General features: G+C 41.5%; 1 protein-coding gene across 1 annotated transcript in view; it reads right to left on the reverse strand.

Annotated features, from left to right (window-relative positions):
- Positions 1–15717, reverse strand: part of cachd1 (cache domain containing 1) — a 101357-nt gene that overhangs the window by 11792 nt on the left and 73848 nt on the right. The window contains exons 10-22 of the mRNA XM_082510092.1: positions 14981–15130; positions 12295–12418; positions 12086–12203; positions 9981–10149; positions 9746–9888; positions 8792–8973; positions 7901–8011; positions 6791–6913; positions 6078–6177; positions 5855–5971; positions 5239–5399; positions 4862–4948; positions 2516–2632 (exon numbers count right to left, since the gene is read on the reverse strand). Of these exons, the coding sequence (XP_082366218.1) occupies positions 2516–2632; positions 4862–4948; positions 5239–5399; positions 5855–5971; positions 6078–6177; positions 6791–6913; positions 7901–8011; positions 8792–8973; positions 9746–9888; positions 9981–10149; positions 12086–12203; positions 12295–12418; positions 14981–15130 (1702 nt within the window). The remainder of the gene's footprint in view (positions 1–2515; positions 2633–4861; positions 4949–5238; positions 5400–5854; positions 5972–6077; positions 6178–6790; positions 6914–7900; positions 8012–8791; positions 8974–9745; positions 9889–9980; positions 10150–12085; positions 12204–12294; positions 12419–14980; positions 15131–15717) is intronic.

Below are 15717 nucleotides of genomic sequence, written 5' to 3' on the forward strand. Positions count from 1 at the left end.
GCAATACCCGTTACTACTGCAGTTTTTCCATAATGCTCCAAAACAGATGACGACATAAAGTGTCATTACAAATAATTACACATAAACTGCTCACAATTTAAGGAACACTTAAAAACAAAAACAAAAAAACCCCAAAAAAACACATCAGATCTTACTGGGGGGAAGAAAATTATGCAGCAAGCTGGGCCATTTTGCTAAAATGATACCGCAGCAACTCAAAATGATACTCTGTGGTTCGCCTGACCCTTATGTGCTGGTATTCATGCCTGACAATGTAACCAATTACACCGGTGCAGGGTCTGACAATCTAGGGTTTCATTCTGATACCTAATGGCAGTCAGGGTGTCATTGTCTAGCCTGTAGAGGTCTGTGCGTCCCTCCATGGATATGCCTCCTCAGACCATCACTGACCCACCACCAAACTAGTCATGCTGAACGATGTTACAAGCATCACAACGTTCGCTGCAGTTTTTCTTCTTCACAAGTTGCCAGTGGTGGACCTGCCAATTCATGTTTTCTATGACAAACACCAATCTGGCTCCACAGTGCTGGGCAGTGAGCACAGGGCCTTCCACAGGGTTAAAGGTCTTCCACCTCCCTGTCCAGCTCTCCTGGAGTAACTCCCTGTCCAAGTCAGGAGGTTTCCACCTGTAAAACCATTCCTTCTTTTGGGGGTTGTCTCTTGTTGCCACTCTAGTGAATCTTTTGTCTATTGTATCAACACCAAAACAACTGGAACTTATTAACCCCTCTGCTACTTAAAAGTTTAACTGACTTTACGCTGAACTCTTATTAAAAGTGTTCCTTTAATTTTTTGAGCACTATAAATTGCAACCTAATGTCCACTATTACCATGGTTTTTATTTTCCTTTCAGTTGTTCTGATAGCTCCCCAATTAGACTCCTGCTTGATTGCCTTAGCGATGTTAAGTCATGGATGGCTCTAAACTTTTACAATTTTAATGAACGTAAAACGGAAGCTATTCTGTTTGGCCCGAATCGTTCCTCTGATATCCCTGATGTTGACCTTGCTGCTCTGACCCCTCACCTGAAGAGCTCGATTACCAATCTTGGGTTAAAAATCGACTGCACTTATTTTTGAGGGCCACGTGAATGGGGTGGTGAAATCATCATTTGATCAACTCAGGCGTCTGTCGAAGGTTAAGCCGTTTCTTTCAAGGCGTGATTTGGAGACTGTTATCCACGCTTTTATAACCTCACGCTTGGATTATTGCAACTACCTTTTAATAGGGGTTGGACTGGGCACTCTGACACGCCTGCAACTAGTACAGAATGCTGCAGCACGGTTTTTATCTGGTAGAAGGAAATTTGAGCACACTACTCCGGTCCTGGCCTCCCTGCACTGGCTTCCAATTGAATTTAGGATTCATTTTAAAGTTCTTTTATTGGTTTTTAAATCCTTAAATGGTCTGGCACCTGCATATTTGTCTGATTTGCTGAAGCCCTATGTCCCCACTCGTTCACTCCGGTCAGCTCCGGTCTTCACATTAGGCAATCGACATCAGTGCTGGTTTTTGTCAGGTTTTGTATTGTTTATTGTCATTTATGCTTAGAAATATTTAACCATATATGCTTAGAGGTGTATAATCGATTGTGTAGTGATAGGATGTGTGATCCTTAATAGTCTGCAGAGACGTTGTGTGCATTCCACAGTGCTCTGGCATTAAGACCCACACTCTGGGAGCATGGGAGAGGTCGTACCTTCTCTTATTGTTTTATGGTAGGATAAACGTATCTATATCTGTTTTAGTCTAAGTGCCTTTTGTTTAGATGAACTGCTGGACTTCCAGACCAGCAGGTTTAGGGAAGTCTCACTCTCACACACACACACACACACACACACACACACACACACACACACACACACACACGCACACACGCAAGGTACTCTTTGTTTGTATGTAGACGTCATATGTTAATGAACCTATGTATATTCATGTAACCTCAATAAAAGAGCAGTGTTATGGGGGAGCGGACGAGAGCGACTGGGGTCAAGCGAAGGAACGGCGTTTGTCCGGTTCTCTCCCGTGCACGAGAAACATGAAGAACTTTGCCTACTCGTGTCTTGTTTTGCTGTGTAGCAAATTGTCCTTAACGTTTCAGCGAATAGGTTTACACTACAAACCTATCAGTTTTTAAATCCAGATTGAAAATGCATTTTTATTCGCTGGCTTTGGATTCAGTGGTTAACTGACTTGTATTTACTTATATTTTATTGTTTTTGCTATGTTTATTATTTTTATCGTATTTATTATTCTTATTGTGTCTCTTATATTTCTATTGTTCAGCACTTTGGTCACCCTTGTGTGTGTTTTTCTATGTTGTCTATGTTTGGTTTATTCATTTTAGTAACATTTGACCACAATTAATAAGCATATTAGTGATATTATAAAAGCATGTCATTTTAAAATGCTCTTTATTTATTCATCAGCTCTCTATCACTGTGCTGTTACACCTGTCAAAGTGTACCAAATGTGCAAAGTTGGTGTACGTACCTGCTGGTGTATCTCTGGCTACAGCGGGTGTTGATACACTGGGGCAGTGTGTCGTGCAGGCTGGGATCAATCACATTCAGACTGACAGGCTCTTGATGCACCTCACAGCTGGGATTCCTAAGAAAAATACACCAAAAAAAAGACACATTTTCTTGGTCAAAACACAAATCAATTACATTAACTAGACAACCCGAATCCTACCATTAAATATGATTAAACTGGGGAAAAAAAGATCATAAAAAAATAAAAATCAAAGCACGAGCACACAAAGAAATGTCTTCACCATGTCAATCAGCTCTAATGAGACACGTCGATGCTGCCAGACAAATTCAGAGGGAAAAAAACTGACAGTGAAAAAAATTTAATTGCACGTCTTCCTGAAATAAAGGAGAAATTGGCATTTTAAACATTGACATGCTGTCAAAGACTGCTGATGGCTGATGAAAGGAGGTCAGTGTAATAAGGGAGAGAAATGTGAGAGGCACTGTGAATGATGGATTGGATGCAGAATGGCTCAAACAGTAAAGGAAAAGACCTGGAACAGACAGAGTGATGCAGCAGGAAAGCAAGAGATATAAAAGTGAGAAACACCCACAAACATTTGCACGGGAAGCTTTCAAAAAGTTTGAAGCGTCACGCGCGCACGTCTGCAAAACACGTTGAGGGAAATATGACAGGAACTCTTAACTTAGAAATGAAGAAAGCAGGTTGCCTTTAAAACACCACATGCAAGCAGGAAGGCTGGAGAAATGAATTTTACAGTCAAGAACCCTTTTGTCCCATTCCTTTAAATCTAAGATCAAAGCAGTGTGATTTTCATCTGGGCTTTTAAAGACCGTTTTGAAGCACTTCTGGCATAAAGGGAACTGAGGGCTATGTCTTACACCAAGCTGCATCACTATTTGACCAAGAAGAAGAACAAAAGAGGCATCATCTGAAAGTTAAGAACCAATAAAAAAAAAAAAACAAGTTCGGCCTCAAGAGTGACTGAACTTAATCCTGATAAGATGTGGGAGGATTTTCTCAACTACCTTGCAAATAGTGTGGCATAGCTCCCTCTAGAATGACTAATGCGCTCTCTGGTGGGTATCTCACTGCTCTGCAGTCACTGGGTAGTTCAGTATGCAAGCCAAGCATGTTTTCCTAATACGGTCATATAAAGGCATCTTGTGTAAACCATTGACTGTTTTCTATGACATTATTTTCAGATTCTGTAAGCGCTGAGGTCAGCTGTAATTTCTTTCTGCTGTCATTTGTAGCTCATCTTCGGTGATTATAACTTGGGACAGTATTATCGCAGATGTATGATATACCTGCAGTAATGCAAACTCGCCGGCTGCTTCATTACGTAGATCCATTGAACTGCAGTATAACACAACTATCTAATCTGCCAGTCATGTGACAGCAATTCAGTGGATTTAGCCATGTAGTCATGGTCACGATGATGGTCAAACTGAGCATCAGGATGGAGAAGAAAGGTGGTTTAAATGACTTTGAATGCAACATGGTTGTTGGTCCCAGACAGGCTAATCTACCATCTCTCTGTTTACAGAGATGATCCGAAATAAAGAGAATATCCAGCGAGTGGCAGTTCTCTGGGAGAAAAAGTCTTGTTGAGGTCAGAGGAGAATGGCCAGAAGACCTCTTCAAGCTTGTAGGAATGGAACAGTTTACTCAAATAAGGACTTGTTACAACCGAGGTATGCAGAAGAGCATCTCTGAGTTGGGCTACAGCAGCAAAAGACCACACTGAGTGCAGCTCCTGTCAGCTAGGAACAGGAAGCTGGGGATGCAATTCACACATGATCACCAAGATTGGGCAACAGAAGGTTGGAAAAATCTTTGGTGGTCTGAGGAGTCTCCATTTCTGCTGCGACATTTATGCTTGATCCATCCTCCACACCCTATCTGAATATTGTTGCTGACCAAATCGCTTTATGACTACAGTCGAAGGATCTTGGAAAACTTGGAAACTACGATAACCTGGATGACTGAGAAGCTTCACAGACATGACTACAGTGTACCAGTCGTCTAATGGCTACTTCTAGCAGGTCAACACAACATGTCACAAAGCTCAAATCATGTTGAACATGACAGTGAGTTTATTGTACACAAATGGCTTCCCAGTCACAAGATTTCAATCTTTCCAAACCCTTTCAGATATGGCCGCACGAGGGATTCACGATTCTGCATCAACCATGTGATACCATCATGTCCAAATGGACCAAAATGTCTGAAAAATATTTCCAGATTTCCAGAATATTTCCAGAACCTTGTTGTGTAGTGGCATGAGCAGTTCTGAAGGCAGAAGGGGTAAAGTGTATGTGCTTTAGACAATGTACCCACCTGTTCTCAGCATTGGTGAGGTTGCCTGTACACTCATTGACCTCCAGAGGGCACTCACAGGGACACTCGCACTCATTCTGCTCCATTCTGAACAGCAAACAGTTAAACAGCAGATCAGTGAGAAACTTGTATTCACAGTTTGATTCAGACTTAATGTTTGCTTAATCTTTAAGCAAATTCCTTGACTGAAAAAGTCACTGTGTGACTCCTGAACCTGTGCAAGCTGCAGCATCACTGCTGCATCAAACTATCAAACTCTGGGTGTTGGATTCGTGCAAAATCAGACCCATTCTTATTTTTCAACAGGAGCATTACTTTATGTTAACAAAGCATTAATGTGTCAGAGAGCTAAACGGTAAAGAGAATTCGGTACTGACCTGTGGCAGTTGAGACACAGCCGGTCTACCGTGCTGCAGGCACAGAACGCCAAGGAGTCGCACGTCTCGTTCACAATGCCGGCAAAGGCGTTGGTGCCGGGGATTCTGGTAAGGCGGTATTTAGAACAATGGCTACCATGGACCAGGTTGGTGAGGTCCCCCTAAAGGAGAAAGAGTTGGAGAGGTCACTCTAACCTCTACATCGCTACACAAATCCATGGAAAATCAATATACTTTTTAATCTTCTTTAAAAAAAAAAAAAAAAAGGTGAGAGAAACTTCAAAACTGCACACACTAAACAGAAACTTTGAAACAGAAAGAGCTGCAGAAGTTTCTAACACCAGCCTCAAAGTGCTTTTTACCCATGTAAGGATGGGCAAGATGAAGACAGAGACTGTTTCATTTCCAACCACACACAGACTCAACAGAGTCACAAATAGCAAACAGAAGTTTGCAACAGCACGTATGACCACGAGATGGCAGTGTTACACTACAAGATTTTTCCATATTGCTATGCGGGGCCCAGAGGAGTGTGTCTGTTTTTGCTACTACAGTATGAATGCTATGAAAGTACACATTCATACCTCTAGTTATGCTACATTTTTATGCGACTCACCACAATGCTGGTGTTGAATTTGTAGAAGCGCTGGACTGTGCGGTCACTGAAGCTGTTGCAGAGGTTTTTCTTGACAAAGTTGGGGTGGTTTAGGATGTCATTGGCCACCAGTGGCTCCTACCAAAGGAAAGAAAATAGATTTCATTAGAATTATGACAATATCATACTCCTAAAGGTTTCTATCCACTCCTATTTCCATGTTAACTTGTGTTTGTGCATTTACCTTGTGTGTGATGTGCTGTTGCTCTGCTGGGGCATGACCTTTGGGGTCAATGAGAGTCGGGTGAGCAACCAGGTACCCTCTGTCCTCCATTATGAAGCACCTAAAATAAAAATGAATAAAACTGGCAGTCAGGATCAACTTAATGAATTCATCAATTTAGTCGGTACTTCGTCAGAACATTGCCATTACTGAGGTTTTCATTCAGAACATTTAATTGCTATTTCTATATTGTATTCCTAGTCTATATAACACAGCTCTGTTCTTCTCCCCACTGTCCCTTGTGTGTTTTTCCAAATCATGCCCTCTTGGTTCCAGGGGCTGATCCTGTTTTTTATGACCCATAAACACCAACAGAGTGAGCATGACAGAAGAAGCAAGAGAAAGTGGAGAAAGACAGAACGAAGAAGTGAGGGTTGGTGGGGGAGGCAGGTGTGGAAGAAGATAGATGAAGAAAAGAACAGACATAAAAGCTGGGGAAAGTATGTAGAACAGAGGCAGGAGCAACACTACAACTCCAGCAGGAATGTTGTGATAATCAGCTTATGTCTTCCTCTGGCTTTCTTTATTCTTCACGCACAGCCGGCGAGTTTAATTCTTGCTCAGCCGAACAGAAATTTAGCTCCCTCACACAGAAACTGACACTGAAAAGAGAAAGGAAAAACTTGCATAGAGAAGAGAAAAGAAGGGAGCCGCACAATCCATCCTCTTTTTACCTGATCTTATTGCCTTTGTCCTGGTTGCAGATGGGCACCAGGTCCAGGAGGACCTTGTAGAAGTAGCGAAGGGTGAAGTCTATACCCATCACTGCAACAGCGTAGCCAGGTGCCATTTGAGAGCTACGAATAGACAAAAATACACAGAGAAAAAAGGCATTTAGTGGGGTTTGAAATTCTGTGGAAAGGGAAAACAAAATCTGGAAAAAGTCCGTCTTCAGGATACTTGGCTTCCTACTAAGGATCCCTACTTTTCTATAGACCTTTTAAACACACAAAACAAGAAAAAAACATAACGCACTGCTTGATCTCCTGAAATCAGTGTTTACTGTAGACTGTATATTATGCTTACTGAGGCGAGAGTACAACAGCACTAATCCGGCCTTATCTCGCACACACTGACGAGGAATGTTTGTGTATGCTAAACACTTGCACGGACTGTGGTAAACAGCTCTTTTACTGCTGCAAGCGGCACTGTGGCTATCGCGGTGATTTGCATTTGAAGCTCACTGAACTCGAAACAAATACTTTGAGTTCAACCACCGCTGCAGCCCTTTGAAGTCTCTAAGCCTAGGCCTGATTCTACAAAATATTCTGCAGTCAGTTCTGTGATAACTGGCCAAAGGAAATGGTGGAACACTCGATATATTATTTGGCTTTTCCTTTTTTTGTACCACCGGAAGTTGGTTGCACTATGCTGACTTGGCTGAGGGCACTCTGAAAGAAAAGACACTTGAAGACAATTGTGACTAAGCCCAGACCATTTGGTTACAGGATGTCATCTCGCTTGGAAAACAACCCTATAGCACAGAATGGTCAATGGGCTCCTTAAGTTTCCCTCAGATTACTTCCTGCCTTCAGAGATAGTGCAGTCTGGCTAAGCTGACTTCTGGGCCGAGAGCCTAGCTGCCCACAATGATTGTTCTGACTCATACCAACAGTGAGTCTGCTCTCCAATATCTAATAAAAAGAGCTGGCAATTTTTACTTGACTTTTGCTCTGGTGCAGTAAAATATAACACATTCTGCGTTTAACCCCCCACCCACCCACACCCCTGAAAAAAAACAAACAAACAAACAAAAAAACCCCAAACATAACCAGTGCTCCCACCTGGAGGCATGGATGGTGTGGCTGATTGTGACAACGTATCCGGCCCCGCCCACATCCAGGTACGGCCCCGTGAAGGTGATGAGGCCAGGGTTAGCCACAGCATGCTGGTACCTACGCAAAACAGCACACAGTCATTGGGATACAACATGAAGTGATTCTTTTGCAGTTCCCAACGATAACTCAACTCAACTGTGGCCATTGAAGGAAATGCTACAGGAAACACTGTTCTTATGGGTTCTAAGGGGAAAAGTCATCAACACAAGATCTGCTGCAGTGATTGTGAGATTCAAATAGCTTCAGAATCCCTAAACTTACATCATCTGGGAGCTGGGAGAGACATTTGCAGTCTCTTTGGTCTCTCAGTCAGATGCAAGCAAGTACATTTTGTTTTAGGCCTGTTTTTCACTAATGGAGAACCAATTAACATCACTGTTGACAGGAAATGCACCTTTCTAATAGCAAAACCTAATCTTTCAATGTCCAAACTAACTGAATAAAAAACAAAAAAGGTTAAGACACGAAAAGACAATACTCAAGACTTCAAAAAGAAAATCCAAACAAAAAAAAACAAAAAACAAGGACATCAACACAGGGAATGTCCATCTTTTATGTACAGTCTGATACATAAATGGCCTGATTTGGGGAAAAGAAAACACTTGACCGTTTTTTTCATAGATCTTACTTTAATGTTTCAATAATGAAAAAAAACCCTAAAATTCTACATTTTGTAAACGTACTAGGCTTATTAATATTGGAAAACATTATCTGACACACACACACACACACACACACTTCTATCTCATACTTCCTTTCTGCTCCCTAAAAACACATGCACACACATGCCTTCAGCTCTTTTCTCCTCCTCTTCACACCCTCCAAAGTAACCCTCACCATTGTCTGCGGGTTGGGTCGAAGGCTTTGTCCATCAGAGATCCTGGGTAAATCCGGAGCACCCCACTGGGCGTTGCTATGTAACGGCGCACAATGTAGCAGTTGAGGGTACTCATTTCCATTAGTGTCATCCACTCATCCGTAACATGACTAGTTGCCATAACCTCGTTCCTGACAGAGGACTATAGAGAGGAAAGTATAAAGGAAGAGAGAGATGGACAGTGAGGGGCAGGCAAGGAGAGGAGGAAAAAGTGCTGGACTGGTGAAAATTTCATTTGGGTTCGTCTTGAATGCAAAGTGAATAAAAACTCTTGGCAATTTGGATTTCAGTCAGCCCATAAGGAAAACAGAACTACAGCTAATTTTAAAGGCACCCTCCTATGATGTGCCTAAACCTGAAAATATTCATCCCATCTCTGCTCAGGAGTGTTAGAATAGTGGTCACAAGGCCAGAACAAAGCTTAGAAAACCACCATTTAGTGATTAATGCAACTTGATTAGGCCTGAAGCCCTGAAAAATCACATCCCACTTTCAGACAAGCTTCTAAGTTTGAAAGGGGTGATGAGGTCACTGGAGGGGGTCTTTAAGACTAGCCTGGGAATCAGCGTTGGGACTGGGGCCTGGGAGTTCAAACTCAAACTCCCCCCAGGACAGGAATGCACACAGAATGCCAAAATCCATGCGGGAGTTTTGTCCCCTGTTTTAAAGATGCAGCACATCGATTTACATGTTTTAGTTATAGTCCCAGTGTAAGAAGCCTGACAATATGTTTAAGAGTGTGCGTACTGGCAGGTATGGCACTTTGTGAATGCGTGTCACTCGACTGCAAGGCTGGCTGTTTGTAACAGTAAATGACCGACTGAGAACCTTCACAGACACCGCGGTAAATGACATTCAGTCCGTCCTTCAGTATGAACTGTCTGTGTGTTCTCAGGCTTTTTGTCCTCAGGTACCTTGAGGCCTGGGTTGGCTATGAGCCTGGTGTTATCACTCAGGTAGGCAGTGTAGTGCTCCACCATACGCTTTGTTTCTGGCTGACTGAGATGCTCATAGGGTGAAGAAAAACTACCAGCTGCCAACATCACAGTTGGGGACTCTGAGAAAGAAACAGAAAGAGGGACAATCAGAGATGATAATCAGTGTTTTTACTTGAATTATCACATTAGTCCAGCTCTGTGCTCTTCCTACCAACGGTGGCAAGCTGTTTAAAGTGCAGACAGGAGCTGGGCTGACCCAACAGGTCCAAACGATGATAGAGCAGCTTGGAGCTGGGAGCTGTGTTCAGGTTTTTCAGCTGCTTCACTGGAATCTCGGGCTGAATGTACACAATGCACAGGATGAACGACGTGTCCTGAACCTAGAGAACAAGCCAAGGAGAGAAGGGAGCTTAACTTTAAATTAAAAAAAAAAAACAGATTAAGGCAACAGTATTCCAAATAATTCTTTTAAAATCATATTTTCAAACTTCCCTAAGCTTTCTCTGGCTTTCAGTCCTAAGCTTCTTCATCCCGCCCAAGAATTAAATTGTCATTGTTCCCAAATATGAAGTTTAAAGCAATGCAGTTTTAATAAGTACTAAATAAATAGGAGTAAATAGGAAATGTGTCTGCTACTACTGTCAGCCTTTAATTAAAATTAATACTAACTGGAAGTGCTTATTTTTGTTAAACTGTGCAACAAGTGCTCGCTAATGTGTTGGTAAGAGTGGGCAAAAAAATGAATGCCTGATTGCACTTAAGATGATCCATTCACTGTTGTTTTTCATGGGGCTGAAAGGAAAATCCGGAGTATTTGATGCTCCAAGCTCCAAACAATGCCACAGACTGCAGAGAGAAGGATGTACTCACTGCACTTTCTCGAATCGGACATAATATCCGACGCTCGTCTTTTGCGGCCTCGTGAGCTGACCAAAGGGAATATGGTGTTACATCTTTGATGAAGTCTAGCAGTGGTTGAGATTCTGACAGCACCCATATATACCAGCTCTGTTTTCTGTGTTTCCCATCAGTTGCCACTGCCAGAGATTTATGGGCAGCACACAAACAAATGCGCCCGCTTTAGCAACCGGCTCTAAAGGAATCCCACACAAGGCTAAGCCTGCTCTCATGATCCCCTCCCCTCCCTCCCAAATAAATGATGCAGCACACTCAAATGTACAGTAGACAGTTTTCAGAACCACCCAGGAGATTTATGATTCAAATTAGAGCAAACATGAATAATGATACAATCCAAAAAGGGGCCCTCGTGGACATATTATTTGCACAGCAAAAAACAGATTGTTTGGAGGGAAGAGACAAAAATAAATATATTAAAAAAATATTTTCTGTTTTCCTTTTTTCTGCCTCTGGAAAGCTCGTTTAGAAAAAAATGGAGACTGCTGCCAAACTCATGGCAAAGGTGACGTGTTGGAGCTCTAATGCCTGAAGAAAAATAAATAAATGTCAAAACCTTTTTAAAAAGCCTAAAGTGAAATGTCTAAAATTAAGTGTGATATTTCTGCTCCTGCCAAAAAAATAATAATAAACAAATTGACATGTCAAAAAGCAAAAAGACTCGCGTGAGGCATGATATTATTGCTGTGCAGTTCCTCATCTGTTCTTTTAACATGACACTTAAGGGCCTTGTGGGAAACGTGGATCCGAGGGGACAAACGAATTTCCCAGAGGAACCCACCCGAGGGATTAATAAAGTTCTATCTAATCTAATCTAATCTAATCTAAACAGTTTCTGAGAGCTCTTGGTTTCATTCAGACGAGCTCGTTTAAGGTGGGGCCGGTGGAGGTTTGGTGAAGACATAAAGGCTGGGAGCATAATTTCTATGCTGCTTTAACACAATGAGAATGATAAAGAGCTTTGGACCGCAACGGGAGAGACGGGGAGAAAGTAAATGAAATCTTCAGTGCACCAACCATAATAATGGCTCATTGGCCCAGAGCACTGACTGACTGTGTAAGCTTCCCTTTTGGGAGGCACAATCATTTTGCCTACACTCACTCTGTCCTACTGCCATTGCTCTTAAAGTACTATCCTCTTGTTCAATGTTGCATTTACATATTTCTTTCCCCTCTGGCAAGGTTCGAATATACACAGAGAGTAAAATGAAAGGGTCTGAAAAATAACAAGACTTCTTCTATATTTGGATGAAATAGCATTTAAACATAAACACGTCTTTTTTTGGGTGTGTGGTTGCAGATGTAAAAGAGTAGCTGAAGTTTATTGTGGAAACTAAATGTCACCAGTGACCAGGGGGCATTTGTTTAGCGTTTTTTTACCTTATCCTTTGGGGAACCTACCAGTTTCCAGGCATAGCTGACATTGTACGCATCCTTGCTGTTATCCCTGAGACGGTTGGTGTGCCAGGACAGAGAGGAGTTAAGGGGCACTTCAATGATCTGACTGCCCAAAGGGAGACTGCAAAAACAAAAAGCCACATAGTATAGTGCATATCTATCCACCCATGGCTTTGTTTTGTTTTTAAATTCATGCAATTGTCCTTTCTTACCTGAGGATGTTCTGCCGGACGGCAGGGAACCCTGGGATGTTCTCATAATGGATAATATCTGTGTGCAGAGGAGGCTCTGTCATCAGGTAGGGCCGTGTCAGAGAGGGGTGCATGAGGGTGTAGCCTGAGAAATTAAACAACCAGTTTGCAGTTACATTACACAAAAGCACAGACCAACACAGTAAAGCAGGATCTGAATATATAATTAGAAATAAATACTGCAGCGTTAGTAACGATACTGTTATTACTCAGCGTTAAGTCATACTTTTTGCCAAATTAATGTGCAAATCATAGCCTAGATTTTCTTTCCATTTCACAAAACAATGGATGCTTAGACTTTACAGCAGGGATCAAACCAGGGTTGATTCTAAAGATGCGGCCTTCCTGGAAGTAGCTATGTTAATTTCCTTGACTAATAATTTTTATCACAGATGTCGTCAACAACCAATTTTCTCCTGATGAAAACAAGACGACAGCTAAATAAAAACTCATGCACGAGCACAAAAACGATGACGCAATGGACTGACACGGTCTTCAAGGAATAAAATCTAGATGAAAATGTTCTGGAGCGACGAGATCCAATCAGAATTAATTAAGCTGTGTAAAGAGGCAGGACAGGTTTGGATGCGATCCAATCAGAAGTTATCTCTTTCTGCAGCAAGGTCAGATATTTATAAACCAGTAAAAATGCTACAGTTTGGGATTCCAGGTGAATCTGGAAACTTGTTTCCATTTATAAAGTAAATACACTCTGAATAAATAAATTATGATATCAAGTAAACTATAGTAAGGCCACCTCCTCCGAGGCTTAATAGAGGAACAATCCAAGACTTTAAAGTTAGGAAAGGATCATTTCTGCTGGTTAGGAGAAGGAGACGTCTTTAGTTACTTGTCACACTTTAAAACTTGAAGCACAGCCTTTACCAACATCTTAAATTTCCCTTGTGCAAAATTACAGCATCTAGCCTTGAAAATTGCCCTAGTGGCAAACAGTACTTTGTGGTACTGTGATAAACGGCTCTTAAGAAGCAGTAATCATTCTGGGAGAGACAATAAGCCGTTTTATATGTGCTGGTGCGAAAGGCCTAAAAAAAACAAAATCTTGGAGTTTTGTGTTTGTGAGTATTGTATATTTACTGAAAGAGAGTGCAGTGCGTAATTTTAAGATTCACAATTGTGCACTGCGACAACTACAGTGCATACAGTATATACGCACTTCTATTAAATCCATTTTAGAAGCAGACTTGTATACTGGTAAACACATTCTCCCATATGAGAACGTGTAGCAATATTTTAAATGTACTAATCTGTTTTCAGCTCTGTACTCCTGGAGCTTTTTGTCAGCTGCATGTTTACTTTAAACGTATTTACCTAAACTCTAATTGGCAGCAGATGATTTGAATGCCAGCTAATAACTTTAATGGGACTCATTTGTCAGCGTTTACAGAGTTGGAGCACTAATAACCACGGCACAGTAATAACTTGTCATTTGATGGCATATTTATTACAATAACAGACATTTTAGATGAGGGGGGCAAAAAAGAGACTCACCGAAAAGCACTCAATTCCCAGAACTGGCAAAAAGCTAATTATTGCTAGCTAATTAATAGTAATAGTAAGAAATATGCTGAACATGTTCACATGCTTTCCCTCAGCTCTCTCGAATTATTACTCTGCCTACGACTCACTCTTTTTAAGCTCCTGAAGCAAAAAAACAAACAAAAAAACCACACAAAAAACAACACTTAAGCTATTTTTATTTCTAATAAAAGTGCCTCCACACCCACTTCTATAGGTTAAGAGTTTAGGTTAAATTCAGTTGTACTTGGGCATATTCATGTTATTTATTTATTGCCACCAACATATTTAAAACATATTAAAAACAAATTTTTCTAAAGCCTGATTTTTATTCTTCATGTTTTCAGCTTGTCAGGAAGACAAACTCTTCATCAAATATTCCTTGGTGTAAGTAAAAGGTATCACTTCTAATGCCATTTTGCCATCTAGCAAAACGGTGACTGTTAAATGTCATTTCTGTCCAGGCCCACAGAGCACAACCTAGCCATTTCACAGCACCAGTAATTGAGTCAGAACCCCCTCAGCCAAGGCCAAGACAAACCAAGACCGGACATGAGCGCTATTTGTAATTTGGCGTGGCAATCCACTGAGGCATGGTTCGACAAAGTGAAATGCCAAAGGAATGCCAGTGCTACCTACAAGACGCCAGCTAGCCTAATAAAGCGTAATGCCTGTGGAGGAAGCTGAGACACAAAATGAAGTGTAATTCCATTTAGAAGCAAATAAACAACAAAGTGTGCTTATTTAAAAAACTGACTAGTTTCCTGATTGATATTTGCTGTGCAGGCGAGGCCAAGCAAAAGTGGCAATGTGACACTTGGATTTGCTCCGCTGCGTTTAGCACTACCTGGGAAAACTGTTATTACTGCACACGAAGAGAAAACGAGTCGAGAAGAGATTTGAGGCGGACCACAACAAAAAAGTCTGGCTGTAGGTAATCCTGCCGATTCTTCTGCGATCATGAAAAGACACGTGTGTGTGTGTGTGTGTGTGTGTGTGTGTGTGTGTGTGTGTGTGAGTGAGTGAGTGAGTGAGAGAGTGACAGAAAGAGACTGGTTTCTGATGAAAAGGTTTGCACTAAGCTGATTACCACCTCTGTGTGACTCACCTTTGTTGTCAATAAGGAAGGTGTATGACGCGAGCGAGTCTTGATAGTATGTAACATCCTCCAAGATGTACGCCAAGTTCACATCCACCCCAACCACTCCCAGGAGCTGGTTACCAAAATAACACGGCCGGCTCACAGTCATAATAAACCCTGTGGAAAGTACAGGCAACTATGTAAGGTTCACTTCAGGTTTAAGCTTACCACACTAAGCGCTTTTATGAATGGGTGTAAATAGGTGAATGAGGCGTGTTGTATAAAGCACCTATAAAGTCCTCCAGGAGAGCAGAAAAGCTCTGTATAAGAACCAGTCCACTTATCATTTATATAGTGTGTCAAATCACAGCTGCCTCAAGGCGCTTTATATTGTACTTTATATAGTAAATAACATTAAATAATACAGAGCGTACAATAATACAAGATGATCAACGTCTGTAGAGTTTAGCTAGCTGCTCGGCACTGTATTGGCACACGGCACTGAATTGGATAACAACTTAAACTTAGTTATAGCACTTACAGAAAGACATCTACTGCATTTGCATTTTTTACCCACTGCTTTTTAATCCATTATTGCACATTTAAATATGCCATATGACAGAACAAAATCTAGAGTGTGATTAAAGTGGTGGCTGGACTGTTTTACATTTTGAGAAGTTGAGGCTAATAAAAGATTAAATGTGGTGTTGATGCCGTCAAAAAGGTCTCAACTGACCTAAATGTGAGGATTTCAAAGCTAATCA

Source organism: Aulonocara stuartgranti (assembly GCF_965226115.1).
Source record: "Aulonocara stuartgranti genome assembly, chromosome: 17".
In the NCBI taxonomy this organism is placed as follows: Eukaryota; Metazoa; Chordata; class Actinopteri; order Cichliformes; family Cichlidae; genus Aulonocara; species Aulonocara stuartgranti.